General features: G+C 39.5%; 1 protein-coding gene across 2 annotated transcripts in view; it reads right to left on the reverse strand.

Moving 5' to 3' along the window:
• Nucleotides 1-6,568: 6,568 nt before the first annotated feature.
• LOC138307653 (protein kinase C-binding protein NELL1-like) overlaps nucleotides 6,569-24,161 on the reverse strand; it is a 118,670-nt gene continuing 101,077 nt past the window's right edge. The window contains exons 6-14 of one of the 2 annotated variants that reach the window (XR_011206028.1): nucleotides 15,515-15,587; nucleotides 14,075-14,157; nucleotides 13,324-13,455; nucleotides 11,854-11,947; nucleotides 10,226-10,305; nucleotides 8,301-8,412; nucleotides 7,985-8,104; nucleotides 6,845-7,673; nucleotides 6,569-6,711 (exon numbers count right to left, since the gene is read on the reverse strand). Coding sequence is in view for 1 of the 2 variants with exons in the window: in XM_069248472.1 (XP_069104573.1) it covers nucleotides 7,429-7,673; nucleotides 7,985-8,104; nucleotides 8,301-8,412; nucleotides 10,226-10,305; nucleotides 11,854-11,947; nucleotides 13,324-13,455; nucleotides 14,075-14,157; nucleotides 15,515-15,587 (939 nt within the window). In the remaining variant the exon portion in view is untranslated. Of the gene's footprint in view, nucleotides 6,712-6,815; nucleotides 7,674-7,984; nucleotides 8,105-8,300; nucleotides 8,413-10,225; nucleotides 10,306-11,853; nucleotides 11,948-13,323; nucleotides 13,456-14,074; nucleotides 14,158-15,514; nucleotides 15,588-24,161 lie in introns of those variants that run through there. The other variant, XM_069248472.1, reaches the window with a different exon arrangement.

The raw sequence follows: 24,161 nt of genomic DNA on the forward strand, positions 1-24,161 counted from the left end.
TACTTTTTATAAAGTTTCAGCACCGGAAGTATTTTTAATTATAAAAGTAAAATATCTATTTAACGTGTACACGTAAAAAAATAGGCTCGAAAGATGCCGAATCATTCCGAACTCTTCCGAACATCGTCCCGACAATGTCAAAGTAACACGAGAGTTGTGAAATCAAGAGAAAATGTCAACAATTTTTCGTAAACAAAACATGTGGTCGACCTCTACAAAGAAAATAATGTTCGCACATTACAATATTTGATACACACAATATTGAATTACGTCAATGTGTGAATTAGATGTTTCAAATACTCGCTCTGTGGACATATACCAGCAAGATTTGCTCATATTAGCCAGAAGGAAAACGTAAACAAACTCATGTGCGCTCATTACCACGTGCAGGTCGTGTGGACGTCAGTCACGTGATACGATTTGGCATTCCGACAAAACCCGAAGATAATGGATTCAAAACCAGGAATATATTATCCCTAGATTTCGGTTCTCTTATGGGCCGACATATGCTTTTGGGGAGCTAAATTATCAATTTACATGTACATGTTCAAATATCAAATGAAATTAGCAAGCAATATAATTTCAAGGTTGTACGTGAGAATGGTCAGACTATTCCTACTAGTCTTTATCACTTATAACTTTTGAGAAAATATCTGAGATGTCGTGACATTGTGTAGTATCAGGGAAGAGGAGAGGTCGATTACCATCCCGGGGAGTAATGTCATGGACGCGGAAAACAAGCAATACTAAAAATAGATGTTCTCTAGTGGACGATGCCGTCAGGGCCTCCCATCACCTTCCTGAGTAAACGATGCCAATGGTTAAAGATTGGAAGTAACGAGCAGAAGGCTACCTGGCAATAAGTGTCGAAGTCGTATAGAAGTCAGTCCTTCAATGTTGAAAGCGTATTTTATTTTAAACTCCACTAAAATGTAATGGCCTACTAAGACAGGCTATTTGTCGATCCACGTTGAAGACGTCTTCGGGCTTTTGTAACAAGTTGTCTTCTCTATTAAGAGGCACGTAACGTCAGAGAGTACGCCATATATACTTGTAATTATTACCGAGTGATAACATGCTATGGTGTAGTACATCGCACCAATAAATGTTTCCTTGGTATTGGAATTACAGGTTCGCAAGATAAGGGTTTCACGTTCAGAAATCACTTGGTGATAAGGCCCTCCCCAGGAACAAGTCGTTTTGCATACTTCCGAAAATTTAATTTGATAAAAACGTTTTACTTAGTGCTGTTTTACTTAGATATAACATTCTCCATAAAGTAAAAGGATTGATATTGGCTGTCTGTGTTTGATTCTGATCAATTCAGGTAATCATCATTTTAATCAAAAATTAATGTCATGCGCATTGCACGAGTGGTTTAAATATCTATTTAACAAATGGGCTCCATATTTATCATTATGATTTTGTAATTACATTTGGGCTACAACTTAATAAATGACGAAATATCTACGAAAGTTTGCGAAAACCTTAATTAACTAATTAATAAAATATATATTCTCTGATTTTTGTGAATGAGTCTGTTAAAATCCGTTTATTTAAGTTGAACAAGAAAATACTTAACGATGGTATATCGTGTTCCCCAACTAGTCCTTCTGTGGCCATTGACTAACACCAAATAACGCAACAGTCATTTCCAATGGAAGGAATACGTTAATGATATTCAAACATCGATTTCAGCCTCAGCTTATCATGTTTCTTAACTCACAACGCCGTGTCCGTTATGTGATGGACCTGTTTGTCTTCCCTACCAACGCCGTGTCCGTTACATGAAGGATCTGTTTGTCTTCCCTACCAACGCCGTGTCCGTAAGATAAAGGATCTGTTTGTCTTCCCTACCAACGCCGTGTCCGTTACATGAAGGATATGTTTGTCTTCCCTACCAACGCAATGTCCGTTACATGAAGGATCTGCTGGTCTTCCCTACCAACGCAGTGTGTGTTAGTTGAAGGATCGGTTTAACTCCCCCCACAACGCCGTGTCCGTTAGATGAAGGATCTGTTTACCTTCCCTCACAACGCCGTGTCCGTTAGATGAAGGATCTGTTTGTCGTCTCTCACTATTCCGTGTCCGTTAGATGAAGGACCCGTTTGTCTTCCCTACCAACGCCGTGTCCGTTAGATGAAGGATCTGTTTACCTTCCCTACCAACGCCGTGTCCGTTAGATGAAGGATCTATTTGTCTTCCCTACCAACGCCGTGTCTGTTAGATGAAGGATCTGTTTACCTTCCATCACAACGCCGTGTCCGTTAGATGAAGGTTCTCTTTTTCTTTTCTTCCCTACCAACGCCGTGTCCGTTAGATGAAGGATCTGTTTACGTTCCCTAACACAACAGTCATTTCCAATGGAAGGAATACGTTAATGACATTCAAACATCAATTTCAGCCTCAGCTTATCATGTTTCTTAACTCACAACGCCGTGTCCGTTATGTGATGGACCTGTTTGTCTTCCCTACCAACGCCGTGTCCGTTAGGTTATGGACCTGTTTGTCTTCCCTACCAACGCCGTGTCCGTTGCATGAAGGATCTGTTTGTCTTCCCTACCAACGCCATGTCCGTTAGATGAAGGATCTGTTTGTCTTCCCTACCAACGCCGTGTCCGTTAGATGAAGGATCTGTTTAACTTCCCTACCAACGCCGTGTCTGTTAGATGAAGGATATGTTTGTCTTCCCTACCAACGCCGTGTCAGTTACATGAAGGATCTGCTGGTCTTCCCTACCAACGCAGTGTCTGTTAGATTAAGGATCGGTTTAACTTCCTCCACAACGCCATGTCCGTTAGATAAAAGATCTGCTTGTCCGCTCACAACTCCGTGTCCGTTAGATGAAGGACATGTTTACCTTCCCTACCAACGCCGTGTCCGTTAGATGAAGGATCTGTTTGTCTTCCCTACTAACGCCGTGTCTATTAGATGAAGGACCTGTTTAACTTCCCTACCAACGCCGTGTCTGTTAGATGAAGGATCTGTTTGTCTTCCCTACCAACGCCGTGTCTATTAGATGAAGGATCTGTTTGTCTTCCTTCACAACGCCGTGTCCGTTAGATGAAGGTTCTCTTTTTCTTCCCTACCAACGCCGTGTCCGTAAGATGAAGGATCTGTTTAACTTCCCTTCCAACGCCGTGTCTGTTAGATGAAGGACCTGTTTGTCTTCCCTACCAACGCCGTGTCTGTTAGATGAAGGACCTGTTTGTCTTCCCTACCAACGCCGTGTCTGTTAGATGAAGGATCTGTTGGTCTTCCCTACCAACGCAGTGTCTGTTAGATGAAGGATCTGTTTGTCTTCCCTACCAACGCCGTGTCCGTTAGATGAAAGATCTGTTTGCCTTCCCTAACAACGCCGTGTCCGTTACATGAAGGGTCTGTTTTTCTTCCCTACCAACGTCGTGTCCGTTAGATGAAGGACCTGTTTACCTTCCCTACCAACGCCGTGTCCGTTAGATGAAGGACATCTTTGTCTTTCCTACCAACGCCATGTCCGTTAGATGAAAGATCTGTTTACCTTCCCAACCAACACAGTGTCCGTTAGATGAAGGATCTGTTTGTCGACACTGACAAAGGTTCTGACCTGCTACACTTACACAGCGAGAGCACACACGGAATGATTTCCCTACATTCACATGGCCGATACTCAATTACTCTCCGATATAAAATGTGCCAAGAGATTCTTTGAGAGACTAACCATAGCTCATACGTAACCTAGCCAAATGAGTTTAATGTGAATTTTATTTTACTCTAGCACAGGTGAACTTCATTAAATGTTACCCAGCAAGGCATGTTCTATCGGTTCCTGTTAGGCTAACATTTAATTCTTTAATTATACCGACTCCGATCTCGTATCCAGAAATACTATCAAAATCCTATACCGGTTATCTGAGAGTGGCACCAAGTCGGCATCGTTATATAACTTATGGAATGTCTTTCATGTGGCGTCACTTGCGGAAGCCAACGATGCAGACCAGGATTTATTTATCGATGTAATAACTCCGCTTTTTGTGATTGATTCCCAGACCATGGCCGCCTGGTGAGCGATAAAAAGGCGAGGAGCAGTATTCTTTGTTACAACGTCAATGGTCCATTAGTTACTCATGGTTTGTTTAGGTTTGTTAAGGTCAGTGTAATGACAGGAGTACCTTTACTTATGTAGTGTTACAGCTGACCTATAACCACACAGACGGGATGTTAAAATGCTAAATGGTGCAAATAAAATAGTATGTGGGTCCAAGGTTTATTTGATAACAACAACCTATTGGCGCATGCTTTATGCTTATCATACGGCAAACACAATAGGCAAACGAACCAAAACGGCGATCGGATTTATAGAATCATTCGGCAACAGATGCTACACTTTCCCTATGATTTTGGTCAGCTATTTTCTATGGATTTTAATATGCATTCTCATAATCATGTCTCTTTATTTTAAACATTTATTTAAGTCACCTTTATTCCGGGGAGACCCATGCCCCATGAGTATGACGTTTCAATATCAATGTGTGCCCTCCTACGGCCCATCGGTTCGTCGGCAATCTGACCACATTTGACCATTGTTAATTCCTTTTATATAATTATGATATATAGAATTTAATAACTTATTTACCGTTAACGTGTTTATGAAAATGATTTCATTCTTGCACAATAAGCTTAATTCGAAAGCGGAGATCTCGAATGTTCTATTTTGGTATAGCTGTGGTTATCCTGCTACTGACGTGTTAACCACAAAAACATCGCTCACATGACGTGCGCACGGGTAGGTTCAAACAAACATTTCCCTGCGTTGTCTTTATAAATAAATGTTTTTGTTGCTGTAAGAACATGGAATTTGTTACGGGATTACCATAGTAACTATAACGTATAATAAATTAGCGCCCCTCCTGACATCCACGAGTCTGGATGCTGTTTGAAGTCTCCCGAAATACTCTTTATTGATTACAGAGTCCACAAGATGAATGTTCGACATGCCAAGCCGGAAATGGAGACGTTTTTATCACCTTTTGTTTAAAACAATTGTGCATGTTTTGAGTTATTGCAATGTATCATATATTTTCCAATCATCTCTGGAAAATCAACTGTAAATTGAAAAATAATCCAATTTCCTACAATATATTTACATAACGAAGCATTTCTGGAAACATTTTCATTTAGCCAAATGAAGGGTTCCGCAAAGGTTTCTCTCAAATGCAGATATAAAGGTGATATTCACATGTGTTGTCTCTCCAGATGGCAAACCTGAACATGTCTCCTCATCTTATTCTATACGCAGTCTCGAGGGAAAAATTCAATTTTTATCGTAACACTACCGTAGTGAATTAAATATATCAATACGAGCACGCCCTTCATGTATAATATTTGATTTTCTAAAAACAAATGGATTCATTTAACCTATACGTAAACAGAGCAGGCAAGTGCATTTGATATGGAATTTTATCAGCTTTAAATAAAAAAAAGAATGAACAGCAAATTGATTGAATAGGAACAGGGAGATGTTATTTAATTGATAACTGCCTGCACTGTTTAGTATAGATATCCTATAATCGTAAACAGAAAACCATCACCAATTCAGATTGTAGGAAATGGGATTTATTAATCAATTTTTGTAATAAAAACCTACAGCCGATTTTCCAGAGGTAGAAAAAGTATTTTCTCATTTGATAATTTTCATGACTATACCGCTTTATCGGTCTCGCCATCATACCTATACAAATAAATATACATGTCCTTTCCCGACTCATCCGAGCAATGCTTTCATTTCCTCTTACACAATAATTAAATTATCACATTTATCACCAAAATCACAATTATCACGATCATTTAAAACACCATTTACACTATGTCATCATGACATTTATGATTTTCGTGGTTTATGAAAAAGATCACTTAAATCATTTTATATTAAACATTCGTTCACAAAAAACAGTTTAACAACAACAAATAGATTGATATATACAAATAAAATGTACACCTTTTGTTTATCTGTCAGTCCGTGTGTTTGGTTTTCTAATCGTTCACTTCTTATTTCCGCTTTACTCGCATCACTCACACTGCCGTTTATCAATCGTTTTCTCATCACCAAAAACTTCCATACCACATCGATGACATATACATGAATAATTCACATTATCAAAATGAATCAATATATATTTCTATTTTCAATTGGAATATTATATTTGTATAATTCGCTATAAGCGAACTACTATAATGGAAAGTTAATGAACCGAACAATGCCACTGTCACCTCATCACTAGACAGATTAATGAACCGAACAATGCCACTGTCCCCTCATCACTAGACAGATTAATGAACCGAACAATGCCACTGTCACCTCATCACTAGACAGATTAATGAACCGAACAATGCCACTGTCCCCTCATCACTAGACAGATTAATGAACCGAACAATGCCACTGTCACCTCATCACCAAGTTAATGTCAGACAGATTAATGAACCGAACAATGCCACTGTCCCCTCATCACTAGACAGATTAATGAACCGAACAAACAATGCGAACACTGTCCACCTCATCACTAGACAGATTATAATGAACCGAACAATGCCACTGTCCCCATCATCACTAGACAGATTAATGAACCGAACAATGCCACTGTCCCCTCATCACTAGACAGATTAATGAACCGAACAATGCCACTGTCCCCTCATCACTAGACAGATTAATGAACCGAACAATGCCACTGTCACCTCATCACTAGACAGATTAATGAACCGAACAATGCCACTGTCCCTCATCACTGACAGATTAATGAACGACATCATGCCACTCACCTCACTCACTAGATGACAGATTAATGAACCGAAACAATGCCACTGTCACCTCATCACTAGACAGATTAATGAACCGAACAATGCCACTGTCCCCTCATCACTAGACAGATTAATGAACCGAACAATGCCACTGTCACCTCATCACTAGACAGATTAATGAACCGAACAATGCCACTGTCAACTCATCACTAGACAGATTAATGAACCGAACAATGCCACTGTCCCCTCATCACTAGACAGATTAATGAACCGAACAATGCCACTGTACCTTCATTACCAAGTTAATGTCACATCATACCGACGATATTTCCGTGGGTTGTTTTTCAATATTATTATGAAAACGTATATGTTTGACAATATGGAGATGACTTATTTGCGTCGCGATGTTTACTTGTGCACTAGATGATATTATTCAAACAATAAAACAAAGTCCCCCAACATGAATTGTGAGAATAGATTAAGTCTAACCCGTCAAAGCAAGATGGATACCAGATCGGCTGGTCGTACTCAAATTCCACATAACCAAATAATATTTCACTGAGTAATAACCAAATATAATTTAAGAAATTATCGAGATGTAAACATAACGAGAGCAGGGCATTGTTCACAAAGACGACGGTGATAGAGCTATCGTTAGGAAATATGTAGATGAAAATATATAAGGCACAGATGTAGCGCGAGCGCCACGGCCAGTAGGGAGATGTGTGACGTAACAGCTGGTGAGGATGACGTATGTGTACCTTCACACTTGTACGGATCCTCCGGCGTCTCGCCTGACGGACATCTACACGTGTAGGAGCCTATTGTGTTCACACACTCAGTGTTCCCATTACAATGGTGGCCAGTCTTCCCACCCTTTACCTGGCATTCATCAATATCTGTAAAACACACATATCATATTCTCAAAACAATGACGTGAAATTCCGTTGGTATATTGTAAATGTTTACGTCCACTCTCAATAATCTGAATCTGAAGCTAGCTCTGGAGAAATTGGAGTAAAATTTCACTGTTCTGGATTTAGAGTTGTGCTTTCGATTTGCAAAGCAATTAATAAGTATATAAAATTTTAATAAAATATAGAAGAATAAAAAAACAAAAGAACAATAATTAAAACATTTAGCGATATAATTACTTACATTAATTTACATTACAACTCAATCAGTATAGAAACAAAAAATACCATTTTACCTTCACAATGCGTTCCATCTCCTGTGAAACCTATTTTACACTGACACCCATAACGGGTTGCCATGTTCACACACACTGCATTTTCGTGACAGTCGTGTCCCTTGGAGCAAAAATCAGTACCTGTCGGATTAAAAATCAATGTCAACCGTTAAATAAAACTGGGAACTCATCAAAGTATGTGGATATCAATAAGAAAATCCTATTGGTGATTAGCGGGTATTTGACCCTTAGTTATCTTAATAAGATGTGATGCTGTTGAAATCGGACTTAAAATTTATTAATTCACTTTGTCTAAAATTTTAATGCCATTATTTACCTTCACATACTGGGCAGCACTCATCCTTGATATGCAATTGTTTTTCCACGGGGCAATCCAAAGCCTCACAGCTTTCTTTGGGGTCCACTTTGGTACATGCCATCCGTCCGTCCTGTAGAGTGGATATTATAGTACAATATTTAAAACAACAATATAGTGGAACAATTGATTTCCTAAACTGTGATAGCATTTGTTTGAAACACGGTAACGTTAGCATCGTTAATAGACAGATTATTGATCTCCTAAGCCTTAAACTGACTATGGGAAGATTTCTATAGACCACCCTATTCATTTAGTTTTCGGTGGTTTTTAGTGTTATTTGTGAACCTTAGTTCTAACTGGTGTTTATCTACAGAAGTCTTGTCCGCCATAACACTTGGACATCATTACGATTGTACTGCAATGGATGATCAACAAATATGTTAATGAGACAATGACGTCATTAAAATATTGCTATATTTCCCCTTCTTAAGACGTAGCCAACAATACAAGGCCCTACCGCATTAATCGTACATACCAACACTTAGAACATTCTCGACAGTTTTTCAAATATCTTTAATGGACAATTGGCATTTTTCTTTCCTGTTAAACTAATGATTATATCCTTTAAGCATAATGACTTGGTTATATAATGTTTAAAGTCGGAGACCAATCCGGCTGTATCAGTGGTACACGGTGGAGAAGTTGTCTGGGTACTTCACACACACATCCACCAACATTCCCAGAGTTATGATGGAACGATGATGTAGAGACGCAATTGTGTTCCTCTCTTCCATTTGTCTGTTTGTGCTTAATCAATTTAGCAGAATTGTATACATCCTTACAGTTCGAAACGAGATCCTTAGACAATTTACTGTACATACATTACACAAATGGGCCAGGCCAAGGTTTACCGCTGTTCAATGTCAAAAGGATGTGCTAAAGTTTTGTTGAATCATCATTTTGAGGAACTTCGAATTTTGCCATGCATTTTAGATGTGCTACCACTACCACCTAGCGTTCCTGAAGAGATACACGTATCCAACGTTTCCATGACTACTTCTTCGCATACATATCTGGGAGATTTTTTAGTTCAATCCTTAGACTGGATAAACCCAAAATAATTGTACAAATTATTTAATATATCTGTGAGTTCTTTAGTTCAATTCTTGTTATTTTGGCTACCGTATCCACATCATTTTACAACATTGAAAATAATTAAAATAATCAGTTTTTAGATCATAGGTATTTATCACCTGCATATTTCATTCATTATCTTTAAATTTTCTTCTGCACTTTTGGCGCCTTCAGTAACAAAAGCTGATGTCAGCAGGTTAATCTGGATATAAGTCTAAAAACTTAATTGGCTTATGTAGAATTAGTTCCTGTAGAAGCGCATTTACAATGATGTACGATATCATTTGGTGGCCAATATCTATAAATCTTGTTAATTATACTGAAAAAAGTGTGCGGGTGTAAGGAAGAGATAATTCCCTGAAGTTGCTGGTTATTGGTGGGACCGTCAATGAACATTCCTGGCCATTCCTTAGTGATGTTTGGGCACACACTCCGGTTTATTGTCTGCTTTATCGGGGGGCAGTCGTACTTCTAGCTAACAAATCTATTTACAAGGCCTAAGTAGTTATAGCCGAGGAAACACATGAAATAATTAAAGTTATTTACAAGCATGGAGACAGTCCGTGTGTTCATTAGCGAATGACTACTGTCATTAACATCAAAGAAATGTTAGTAAAGCGCTGTCACATAGTTCGTAAGTTTAGAATCACCACGTTTGTCAACATGTTAACAGTTGCCCAATAAGGACTGAAGACACTGCAGTAGTTCTGTATGCGTAATTTTGAGTAATCTTTGATACAGAAGTTACATGGGCAACAAAATTGACTGATAATCTTAAATACTTGTATTTGAGTTTGGGTTGAACTTACATCGCAGGTACAGGTCACACACATGCGCGGAGTGATCGATTGGCCGTGGTCATAATATTTGCCGCTGTAGAAACAGTTGGCTGTAAAGGAAATAAAACATGTTCTAAGAACTTAGTACTCTCAATAAATCTTCAAACTTCAATCTTTCTTTCAAAAATCAAATTGTATTCTAAAGCCACCGCCGATAAATGTAAACTCTAGTGGATGTGATATACATGTGTAGCTCCATTAAATAATTAATTAATATATTCAAGTTTATCCTTATAATTCATAGAGAAACTAAACGAAGAACGGCCATATTTAATTTGAATTGAATCCATAACATAAAAACTAATCTATTCAAATTAATCCTTATACTTCATACAAAATCTACACGTCTTACAGTCACATAAAATTTGAATATGGTAAATGTGTGGATTTGCTTGCTCAAAGTGTTGTATATTGTTTAAACCAAGCTTTACTCATTCTTTCACTAAAGGAACCCGACATATGGTACCGCGTTTAATGAACAAACAACCTGTTACAAATTACTAACTTCGGCTTTATTGGCAATATGATTTTTCCAGTTACAATTTGATATAAGGACAACAATCGACATTGTAATACATCAGCTGAGAGATGGATGGTCCGACAGCTGGCGTGGTCGGCAGCAGAGTCGGGCAATGAGCATCATCTTATCTAAAGCACTTGTACCTCTAGTGTGGCTGTTTTTAGATCCACAAATGTAAAAAAGGACATATTTGTTACTTTTGTTTCCAGATTGGTCTTCATTGATACACACGCAGTAAGGAAGATTGCATGTGTTGTTTATTAACATCTCAACATTTAACACTGCTATAGCAATTGAAACGATTATTTTGGTGTAATACTCTGAGAGTACTCTGAAGCTTTCCACATAACATCAATGTACAGCGATTTATGACAAAACACAAATCAAATGAGTGTGTTGTGACTTCGAACAAAATGAGTAAACGTAAAAAAAATTTGAAAACAGATTTCAAAGATATATATAAATGTTGTAACTTATTAATAAAGCATTTCTAGATGAGAAGAGATAGGTACTGAAATGTTTATTTTTTCATTTAATCGCTATTTTTTTCTCCGTAAGGTAAATCGAACGAGGCATTAATTTGTTAAATTGGTATTTTTTCAATCAAATTGAAGTTTAAACTTTTGGCAAACTAAATTGCATCTGAACTCTCAATGTCATTTGTATTATGAGACTTGGCAAGTATATCAGCGTTCAATGCAACACATGGAACATTGGTGCCAACTCTTTTGCCGCATTGTAAAAGGGAAACATGCTGGCTATTTTCTATCTCCCTCAAGTTATGTTTAACGTTACGTCAAGAAGAGCTCTATCGATTTCCCCGACAATTATACAATATGCTTTGCCAAGAACGGCCAAAATGCAAATTAGTTAAAAAAATTGTCTGATGTTCAAGCAGAATATTCATTTCCAAGCCATTTCGAAGTTTCAATAAAAACCTGTTTATGCTTCTAATAAACAGTCTGGTGTTTGAGGAGAAAATGCAAATTTGCTTTCTTTCAATTTCTGCCGAGAACGAGATTTCATCTTTCCCCTGAGATATATGTAGGTAAAAGTAATGAAGCTGGTTATCACTTACTGAGACAAATCGGACAGCACTCTCCATCTCTATACACAGGGTTCTCACACTGTACAGGCGGGCAGTCAACCTTCTGACATTCAACAGTGCCATTCTGTAAAACGCAATAAAGAATTCTTATTTTTGTACTAAATATTCTATAATAGCATAATCATTTTTTTAAACGCTCGTCACAAAATGAGGTAAAAACAAAGGCTCGCCGAGAGCCGTTATTATTCCTAAGTTAAAGCATGATTTTTATTCCAAATCCACCTTTGATTAATAATAACCTTTCATTTAAAAACATAAAACATCGGTCTACTGGACAGAATTATAAGATTAAAAGATGTCTTAGTAAAGTATCGCCTCCATCAAACTTTACATTAAATCATGATTTATGATAGGTTTGCTTTTATTTTGTGGGCCAGGCTTTCTTACTGAATTAAGTTGCATTCACGTGTACAGCACATATGAATGGCCGACAAATCGAAAGGTGGGCGTGACTTACCGTTCGTTTAAAAGAATCCGTCTTTTACTTTATAAACTACTGATATGTTTACTTACCGCATGCTTAAACAGACAAAGTTGGCGTGGCTTACTTACCGCACACATACATGGAAAAAGTGGGCGTGGTTTACTTACCGAACAAACACACGGAAAAAAGTGGACGTGGCTTACTCACCTACACAAATAAAGTGGGCGTGGTTTACTTACCACACACCAACATATATAAGTGGGCGTGGTTTACTCATAAACACAGATGAAGTGGGCGTGGCTTCCTCATAAACACAGATAAAGTGGGCGTAGTTTACTAACTGCATACCTACATAGATAGAGTGGGTGTGGTTTACTTACCTAATGCATACCTTCACAGGTAAAGTGGGCGTGATTTACTTACCGCACACCTACACAGATAAAGTGGGCGTGGTTTACTAACCGTACACCTACACAGATAAAGTGGGCGTGGTTTACTTACCGCACACCTACACAGATAGAGTGGGCGTGGTTTACTTACCGCACACCTACACAGATAGAGTGGGCGTGGTTTACTTACCGCACACCTACACAGATAAAGTGGGCGTGGTTTACTAACCGTACACCTACACAGATAAAGTGGGCGTGGTTCACTTACCTAATGCATACCTTCACAGGTAAAGTGGGCGTGGTTTACTTACCGCACACCTACACAGATAAAGTGGGCGTGGTTTACTAACCGTACACCTACACAGATAAAGTGGGCGTGGTTCACTTACCTAATGCATACCTTCACAGGTAAAGTGGGCGTGATTTACTTACCGCACACCTACACAGATAAAGTGGGCGTGGTTTACTTACCGCACACCTACACAGATAGAGTGGGCGTGGTTTACTTACAGCACACCTACACAGATAAAGTGGGCGTGGTTTACTAACCGTACACCTACACAGATAAAGCGGGCGTTGTTTACTTACCGCACACTTACATAGGTTAAGTGGGCGTGGTCTACTTACCGCACACCTACACACTGTACATTGGTCCATCTGCCACACCTCTCCTTCCTTACGTAAAGTTCCGTTCTGGGAACAACTCTTCAGACACTCGCACTGTTCCAAACCAAAGATTTTCTCTTCTGCCCGCAGAAGCTAAAATAATATGATATATATCAATATAAGGTAAGGTAGCATATATTCGTACAGTAAAGGTACACATATAGTATATGTATACTTACATAAAACATTAAAACTATAGTATGTCCAATACTGGATAAAATACGTTGCTAACACAGATAAGTGGAGACGAATAGATGGAGGTTTAGGACACAGCAGTGTTAAAGGTTGGTAGAGAGCAGAACATAACGGCTCAAGAAGGTCTCCTTGTTATTATAGGCAAATTACGGTATCCATACTACAACACCATTAAAATACAATGCCGACAACGAATGGAGTTATAATTTTTAACGTTTTAATGGTTTTTTTTTTCTTTCGCTTCACCAGATTTCTCGCGCCCTAACCACCTATATACTCGATTGACCTCTGGGGAAAGAAGATGACCTAGACTCTCTTACAACCTATCACTAAAAAGGAAACTCTGAGGTGGGCAATAAAACATGTACTGCTCACGAAAAGATAATATAAAGCCGTGTAACTAAGCAAATTATGGCCACACTTCAGTCGCTGGCACTGTCCCCAGTTAGGAGTTGAGAAAATAATAAACTTTAGTTTTTAGTCAGGTTGAGAGAAAAGCTAGTCCAGCTGTACTTGCCTTGAGTGATAGATTCTGGTACATGGAATACATATTCTTCACTTGTTGTTCTAGAGCTTGGTACTGCGCACAGGTAGGACAAGCTAAAAGATAATCAATTTAAAACATTCACGGCACAGGTAGGACAAGCTAAAAGATAATCAATTTAAAACATTCACGGCACAGGTAGGACAAGCTAAAAGATAATCAATTTAAAACATTCACGGCACAGGTAGGACAAGCTAAAAGATAATCAATTTAAAACATTCACGGCACAGGTAGGACAAGGTAAAACAAATCAATTTAAAACATTCACAAATCTTATTATCATCATTCTCCCGGGGGTGCGTGTTATGAAATTTGTTGTCCTTTTTTATTGCAAAGTAATCAATTTCGCTTCTGGAAAGTACGTGAATTTTACAACACTTGCGAAATCAATTACGTGTAGATTGATTGTAAATTGATCTTAACTTGCTAGAGTGTTTTACACGTCCAAAAGTAATCCACAAACACTCGCCAGGCTTGGTTGGTTAAACATTCACCATGTATTTGGCTTTATGATATAAAATGGCGTTTACACAACGTGCCAGGTTTATGTAAGGCTAATTCAGTAAACTGACCCAAATCTCCTTCTGCGCATTCCTGGCGGTTTTTTTCCCAATAAACTCACAGAACAAACGAACTACCTACGTTAATGTTTGAATTTGAAGTAGAGTCTTATCAACTTTGAACAAAAGTGTCGATTCATTTTGAGATTGATTTAGAAATATAATTATCAACATCAGAAACCCATCATGAGGACAGGTCCATTTTGTCATTGACCTTTGTATCAAAGGTCATTCATATATCATTTTCTTTATTTCCTCCATAATAATGAGTGGGTGCAATGAAGAAAAGTTTGAGATCATAAGAATAAGCAATGGAAATAAGAAATTTCTTGACAATTTGATGCTGATCAGATTTAGAAGACCTCCGTTTTCTTCTATTGAACTCAACACAATATTTACATTTGTTTCCGAGCTAATCCCTCCTAAAACCGCATTTGAACTAAGGACCCTCCATATATAGTACTATTGAGAGGTTTCAACAGGAAAGTAATTTTTAAATAGAGAAAGCAATTTGACACAAAGCTAATTTTCCAGTTACTTTTCAGCATTTCAGTAATTCAATGCCAATGTTTATGAAGTCTGATCTAAACTCTTAATGGCGGATCTGGCCATAGTCTATACAATTTATCAAGCAGTTATAGCGTTTGCATTGATTGAAAACGAACTAGTGAATTTGGGAGTTTGATATTGACAAAAGATACTGTGATAACCCCTGGCCATGGATAATTGAACGGAATACTGAACAAAATACGAATAGTCTATTGACGTTGGCATTAAAGCATGGAGCTTAGAACAAGGTGTTTGGATGGTATGGGCTTATCTGAGGTATTTAAACAGAGAAAACAATACATACCGGTATCTTGTTGTGGACATTGTAACAGATAACCGTGTGCCTGTGTTACTATTTTTACATCCTGCAAAGCCCCCTGCAAAAATGGTGAGAAAAGACAAGATAAGTCAAACGACAACACATTACTGGTGGAATCAGACAGTTCAGATAATACAAACATGTCTGTTTACACTTGGATGTTTTACGTCCTTACAAACACAATCTCAGCATATTGTAACATAGCTATAGCTATTACTGGCAAACTCATACAGGATAATACAATACAGAGCATTGCATCAATTATTAGGAGCATGATTGGTCGTTATTAAATATTCCTTTATTTTACACAAAAAGAAGAAAGGAACACATACAAGGCACCAATGTATTGTTCCTGGATATGTTTAGCTCCTATACATGGACGTTAAATGCTAAATATCATATCGTGAATAGCATCAAAGCTATAACATCATTGTAATCAAAGCTGTTTCTCGTAAAAGGGAGATAATAGAATGCTTGCCAGATTCATTAAAGGTTAAAGTTACCCGTACCTAGAGAGTAGACGGCGGTACAAGGATTACAGCTAGTGAAGATCTGTATCAGACACAAAACCAGTGAAAAATGATGATGGCGATAATGATAAGACAAAAGGTGCTTTAATCATGTGGTTAATATGACTAACTGTGTCTGAAATCAAATACAAACATATTTTGGTGATTGAGACTCGCTCTGACCTCAGCGTTAGTGGGATGATTGACAGCCTGGCGCACCATTGAGTACATATATCATAAAGGGCACGAACACAGTACATAATGTTATTTAATCTGTTTTAAAAGTGGCAAACTAGGTTTGCCAAGAATGTCAAAACAAGAAAAGCGAATTATCCGATTTCTTAATTCCTTCTTTCGACAGAAATGATTGACCAGAAGAATTCTTATTCTGACAGACACCTGTTTGAGATAAGATTAAAATGGTTCCGATAGGCAATATTCAGACTTGTATCGTCATCTGCTAGAATTCACCAAGACGCGGAAAATCAATACTTTTATGATGAAACCAAATCTATTTGTATCCCCTAAGCTACAATACTTGTAGACGTAATAACACAAAAGGTGAACTAAGATGGCCGACAATAAAGGTTATGAAGTACACATATTTGGTAACGGAAGTAGATAAGCACACCACTGATTGGCATTAAAATGGCTTAAAACTTTACATTTATAAAGGAAGACAGAAGAGATACAGATCGACAGGGATGTGCCGCCCTGTTTACAACACATCATGTGCTTCAACTCTAATAAACACAAGTGGATGGGAAAATTGGAATGCCACTTGTTTTATAGCCATGCAGCAGGGCTAAGTGCTGGTGTTGAATACGTATGACATAATTTTAGAATTAGACCTAACATTATCTACGGTTCAGGGATTAACTCCAGTTCTACATCCACCTCCAGTGGAGCATGCATGCACGTGAGAGCACGCGACGATATGACGCTGTTCGCTCTGAATGATTCCTCTGCTGATACTGAGTTTACACGCGCGTTACAAAACAGATTACAGGTGTCTTTCAAACGAATCAGTGCACAGGAACATGTTTCTTTATCAAACCGCTCTCTCCACAAACAGTGGTTGGCAAAGAACAGCAAGCATGGGTAGTTTACCCATCACTGAGTGTAAAACACATGCACATGTTTGTCGTGAAGCTAACGGCCACCCAATGTAATGATATATTAGTAGGCGACAATATAATTATTGTCAAAATGGCGGCCAGTTTAATTAATGTAAATGTACAAATATCTCCAGTAAATGATTTCAACACTTTTGAACAGAAAAGATGTTTATTCAGCCAACAGCCAGGTGTCATTCCTGTATCCAATAGACAGGATACCTCCACGAGGTAAAATGATGGAAATAAACAAAGTTAGAGTCGGGTTTCCGACCGGCGTTTGATGTCTACAGCCATCAATAAATAGTGTGGAAGCGTTGATGTACTCCCATCAATCTACGGCCCCCCAACGGCTGAGGTGGCTACAATAGAGATGAGCAAACCATTATTGGTACCGACAGACCTCTCGACAATCCACAAGCTAGTCAGTGTGTATTCAGTGACATAAAGGTCAGCTACATATCCCTGAATGGAACTTCATCATCAATAATCTAAAACATTCAATTCAGTCCCACTCCCGAGACAAAACAGAAATCTGATCAATCATACGTCTACTTTTCAATTATGTCTTCGCGCATTAGGTTTTCATTTTGTTCAAATCCCTTTAAGTTGAAGTGTATGTAGTAAGCTAAACACATTAACACAGTAGTCTTTATGAAAGTGATAGTTTCTGCTGTTTGTAATCTACGAACATCAAGATGAATCACCCATACGTATATCTGATTATTAGATAATGAATGTAGTACTAATGATTCAGGTGTATCGGTCAGTATCCACTTGTTCTGTCAAAGATAGTGCTCTTGTATTCGGACCAGAACAATGTACTCGACAACTTTAATTCCGATTGAGCTACCTGGTCGCCGGTGTGAAATTCATCCCTCGACCATTTTTGTAAACATTGTCCCTACGAACTACCCCACAACAACGTTTGGACATAGCATGGTCGAGCGCACCAAAAGCGCTTCCAAACATACCATAGTCGAGCGCACCAGAAGCGCTGTCAAACGTACCATGGTCGAGCGCACCAGAAGCGCTGCCAAACTAGTTGAGCTACCTGGTCATCGATGATTAAACCTATCTGGTCAGACTTTCATGTATTGTGGATTTCAAACCGTTTTCCTGGCTTGTAGCTACAATCCCCCGACATGGGATATAGATTATCTGACCATGCACTTCATGTCAAAAGTACTTCAACCAAATCTTTTCAAGTAATGATTTGGTATGGTAACTGATTTTTTTACAAAGAACTGAACGTTTAAATTAAGGGTGTACGCTATTGACAGTATTCAGTGACCAGTCCACAGCTGATGGCGCACCAACAACAGGACAATAGACACATCAAAGAGCAGGTGATTTCTGGGAGAAGCATTGTTTGAGTCATTAACACTTGTTTGGATTGATTTGACTTCCTATTAATAGTCAATGTTATTTACGGACGGCCTACCATAGGTGTGTTGTGGTGTGTGTGTCTGAGAATATAATCATACTGTCTCCTTGTAATACATCTGCCCTTTTTACGACAATCTCTCCACGAAGCCTGCCACCGATCACACGGAACAAGCACACCCCAGCCGGTCACATTATATAACGGTCGCCTCTCTCCCTTTATACTGCGCCAACAGCACTTAGCAAAAGATTAAAATAAGCCAGAGAATTAGTGATCAAAACTTTAACTTTAATGTTTTCACTTTCACTTTCAGATGTAATAGGGCGCTTAAGAACAACACATTATCAACAGAAATACCATTTGTATGATATAAAGGTTAGGTCTAATCACAGATGAACTCATATCATTATAACAGTGATAGGATGAACGTTTGATTGGCGCGTGGGTAATTAGTCCTCATGTGCCGTCTAACACCCACGCGCATGTTTTGTCTGGAACACAAAGTGTGGTACATTACGTATGGAGAACAAGTCATATTATCATTATAACATTTAATTATTTTTTTTATTAATTTATTTAAAGCCTAGATAGATATCTAATATAGGTTTGATCATGTTAAAAGAAAAAATATCATGTTTCTCAGTAATAACACCCCACAGGAGTTGTCTGCCGTTATAAATGCTTATTTTACCATTATTGAAATTCAAGGTTGCAATGTCGAATTGGATGGAATACGGCGCCTGAACCAGAATTGCTGTGAGGTCTTTATACACAATTCACCCGACCCTCGCTCTGTATGCGGAGAATGGCTTCAATTACATCTCTAGGTGGAACGAGGAGTGAAGGAAAGCAAACTTTAATGGTTTATACAGTTTTCTCACAGAAATTAAGATATTGATTTGTAATTGAGTGATTTAAATACGTATTCCTTTACCATTTAAGACAAGCGTTAACATGGGTGTTGGTGATATGCAGATATCAATGCGTTATTTTGATATAAGATACATAATTATATACTGAATGGTTGGAGTGAAATTTAATGAGCAATCATATAAATAAATGGATGAAACTGGTTGTAATCAATTGGTTCATTAATATCATTAGTTATTTTGAATACCTCCAAATTGAAATATATAATTATAGGAAAGCACAGTATTGTTAACGCTTTCCTCAAAAAGGCAATAGTAGTATTTAACTAGTGTGGTCTTCATTGTAGAATATCATGTAGCTGGTCTTAAACCTATGCTTTCTATATACACAACATTTTGCCTAACAACGATTTTAATAGCACATGACGTAGAAAGGCCTTAAACATTGGATATGTAAAGCTGGTTTAGCCTACCAACACCATTCATTTGCATACGTATATATTCATTGAATCACTAAGTATTCTTAAGTACGTGGACATGGGTAGAAAAGAAGAAACCCAGCTATCACAAGTTATATCCTTAAACAAAAGTCGAATTGCCATTAGGCATTGAAACATCTTTCAAAGACAGACAAGACCGGAGATGAAATCCGTAGACTGTTTTATATATTAGAATCCGAGCTTCTCTTCTTGTTTTGTATTATGGGATATGATTGATATCACGCGGACAAGGCATAAAGATGTCTGCCTGTCATGGTCTGTCCGTCCCTAGAACAAATCCATTCTTCATACCAAATATTTCGTAGCGAGTCAATTATTCATTGGATATGTTTTGTGAGTGAAGAGACGACGGGAGTAAGATGTATGTCGGACGGACCTTAGCGGGGTATCATTCTATTACTTTATAATATATTCTCTATCGATCATTGTGATATGTTATGGAAGCAATTGGATATTTTGTTTTTGTAAAAGAACATACATCTTTGACAAACATTTCTATAATAGGAGGACTGCACAGTATGTTTTTACACTAGGCGTATTTCAATCACGTCAACGAGTACTATTTGGTAAGTGACCAATTAATATGTGTTTCAATAGCTAAATCCGGTAGAAAGCTTGTACCTCCCCGGAACATAACGGCAAGACCTAGAACAAACTAATCTTTAGAAGGCATCACTTTATGTACCTTTCTGCTGCTGCTATTCACAATTCTTGTTGAACAATTATAAAGCAGTCGTGATCATTCTATTGACAATTTATTGAATGGAAATGTATCACAACATGCTCGTGTATACTGAAGTGCCCTATAATGTGTTGTGATCTCGCTGTAACCAATGACAGCGTCTGCGTCTATGTGTGTGACCCTCCCAGAGCATGTACATGTATCTATGTGTGTGACCCTCCCTGAGCATGTATGTGACCCTCCCCGAGCCTGTATCTATGTGTGCGACCCTCGCCGAGCGTGATCTATGTGTGTGACCCTCCCCGAGCCTATATCTATGTGTGTGACCCTCCCTGGGCGCTCCTTCACAGCGCCACACAATGTCACTTCCCATCACCATTATTCTCGGGCCGGCAAAGAAAATGGCGTCAACATCGAATGTATCTACGATTCAAGTGAACGTTTCTGGTAGAGCCTCCACGACATGGCATGTCACTCGGCTGTCTATGAGTGCGAACTATGCCCAGCCGCAATCCGACCTCGGCTTTATGGTGTGCCAAGCATGTCCGCAATGCTCGGATGAAAGGACTAGAGTATACTCAGGAATCCAAGGGATTTCTATGTATGTTTTATTTTCTCATTTTAACAGGTGTCATAAATAAACACCCGTTTTGTCTACCTTATCACCGGCACTAACGCTACACAATCTGACGCTACGTTAACACCGGCACTAAGGCTACGTAATCTGACGCTACCTTATCATCGGTAGAGCCTACAAAATGTGACGCTTCCTTATCACCGACACTAAGGATACACAAGGTGACGCTACCTTATAACCTGCACTATGGCTACACAGTGTGACGCTACCTTATCACCGATACTAAGGCTATACAATGTGACGCTACCTTATCACCGACACTAAGGCTACACAGTGTGACGCTACCTTATCACCGACACTAAGGCTACACAAGGTGGCGCTACCTTATCACCGACACTAAGGCTACACAGTGTGACGCTACCTTATCACCGACACTAAGGCTACACAAGGTGGCGCTACCTTATCACCGACACTAAGGCTACACAGTGTGACGCTACCTTATCACCGACACTAAGGCTACACTAAGGCTACACAATGTGACGCTACCTTATCACCGACACTAAGGCTACACAATGTGACGCTACCTTATCACCGACACTAAGACTACACAATGTGGCGCTACCTTATCACCGACACTAAGGCTACACAATGTGGCGCTACCTTATCACCGACACTAAGGCTACACAAGGTGGCGCTACCTTATCACCGACACTAAGGCTACACAGTGTGACGCTACCTTATCACCGACACTAAGGCTACACAAGGTGGCGCTACCTTATCACCGACACTAAGGCTACACAGTGTGACGCTACCTTATCACCGACACTAAGGCTACACAATGTGGCGCTACCTTATCACCGACACTAAGGCTACACAATGTGACGCTACCTTATCACCGACACTAAGGCTACACAATGTGACGCTACCTTATCACCGACACTAAGGCTACACAATGTGACGCTACCTTATCACCGACACTAAGGCTACACAATGTGACGCTACCTTATCACCGACACTAAGGCTACACAATGTGACGCTACCTTATCACCGACACTAAGGCTACACAATGTGACGCTACCTTATCACCGACACTAGGCTACACAATGTGACGCTACCTTATCACCGACACTAAGGCTACACATGTGACGCTACCTTATCACCGACACTAAGGCTACACAATGTGCGTACGCTCACCTTATCACCGACACTAAGGCTACACAATGTGACGCTACCTTATCACCGACACTAAGGCTACACAATGTGACGCTACCTTATCACCGACACTAAGGCTACACAATGTGACGCTACCTTATCACCGACACTAAGGCTACACAATGTGACGCTACCTTATCACCGACACTAAGGTACACAATGTGACGCTACCTTATCACCGACACTAAGCGCTACCTTATCACCGACACTAAGGCTACACAATGTGCCTACCTTATCACGACACAAGGCTACACATGTGACTACTTATCACCGACCTAAGGCTACACAATGTGACTCTATCACACACTATAACGACTACTAAGGCTACACATGTGCGCTACCTATCACCGACACTAAGGCTACACAATGTGACGCTACCTTATCACCGACACTAAGGCTACACAATGTGACGCTACCTTATCACCGACACTAAGGCTACACAATGTGACGCTACTTATCACCGACACTAAGGCTACACATGTGACGCTACCTTATCACCGACACTAAGGCTACACAATGTGGCGCTACCTTATCACCGACACTAAGGCTACACAATGTGACGCTACCTTATCACCGACACTAAGGCTACACAATGTGACGCTACCTTATCACCGACACTAAGGCTACACAATGTGACGCTACCTTATCACCGCAGTAAGGCTACACCATGTGACGCTACCTTATCACCGACACTAAGGCTACACAGTGTGACGCTACCTTATCACCGACACTAAGGCTACACAATGTGACGCTACCTTATCACCGACACTAAGGCTACACAATGTGACGCTACCTTATCACCGACACTAAGGCTACACAATGTGACGCTACCTTATCACCGACACTAAGGCTACACAATGTGACGCTACCTTATCACCGACACTAAGGCTACACAATGTGACGCTACCTTATCACCGACACTAAGGCTACACAGTGTGACGCTACCTTATCACCGACACTAAGGCTACACAATGTGACGCTACCTTATCACCGACACTAAGGCTACACAATGTGACGCTACCTTATCACCGACACTAAGGCTACACAATGTGACGCTACCTTATCACCGACACTAAGGCTACACAATGTGTTTACGACTACCAATGTGACGCTACCTTATCACCGACACTAAGGCTAAGTACGCTACTACACACTAAGTGTGACGCTACCTTATCACCGACACTAAGGCTACACAATGTGCGTACTTATCCGAGTAACATGTGACGCTATATCACCGACACTAAGCTACACAATGTGCGCTACCTTATCACCGACACTAAGGCATACACACTAATGTGACGCTACCTTATCACCGACACTAAGGCTACACAATGTGCGCTACCTTATCACCGACACTAAGATACACAATGTGGCGCTACCTTATCACCGACACTAAGGCTACACAATGTGGCGCTACCTTATCACCGACACTAAGGCTACACAATGTGGCGCTACCTTATCACCGACACTAAGGCTACACAATGTGACGCTACCTTATCACCGACACTAAGGCTACACAATGTGACTCTACCTTATCACCGACACTAAGGCTACACAATGTGACGCTACCTTATCACCGACACTAAGGCTACACAATGTGACGCTACCTTATCACCGACACTAAGGCTACACAAGTGTGACGCTACCTTATCACCGACACTAAGGCTACACAATGTGACGCTACCTTATCACCGACACACTACACAAGTGCGCTACCTTATCACCGACACTAAGGTACCAGTGACGCTACCTTATCACTGACACTAAGACTACACAATGTG

The sequence above is a fragment of the Argopecten irradians genome, chromosome 1 (genome assembly GCF_041381155.1).
Source record: "Argopecten irradians isolate NY chromosome 1, Ai_NY, whole genome shotgun sequence".
Classification (NCBI taxonomy): domain Eukaryota; kingdom Metazoa; phylum Mollusca; class Bivalvia; order Pectinida; family Pectinidae; genus Argopecten; species Argopecten irradians.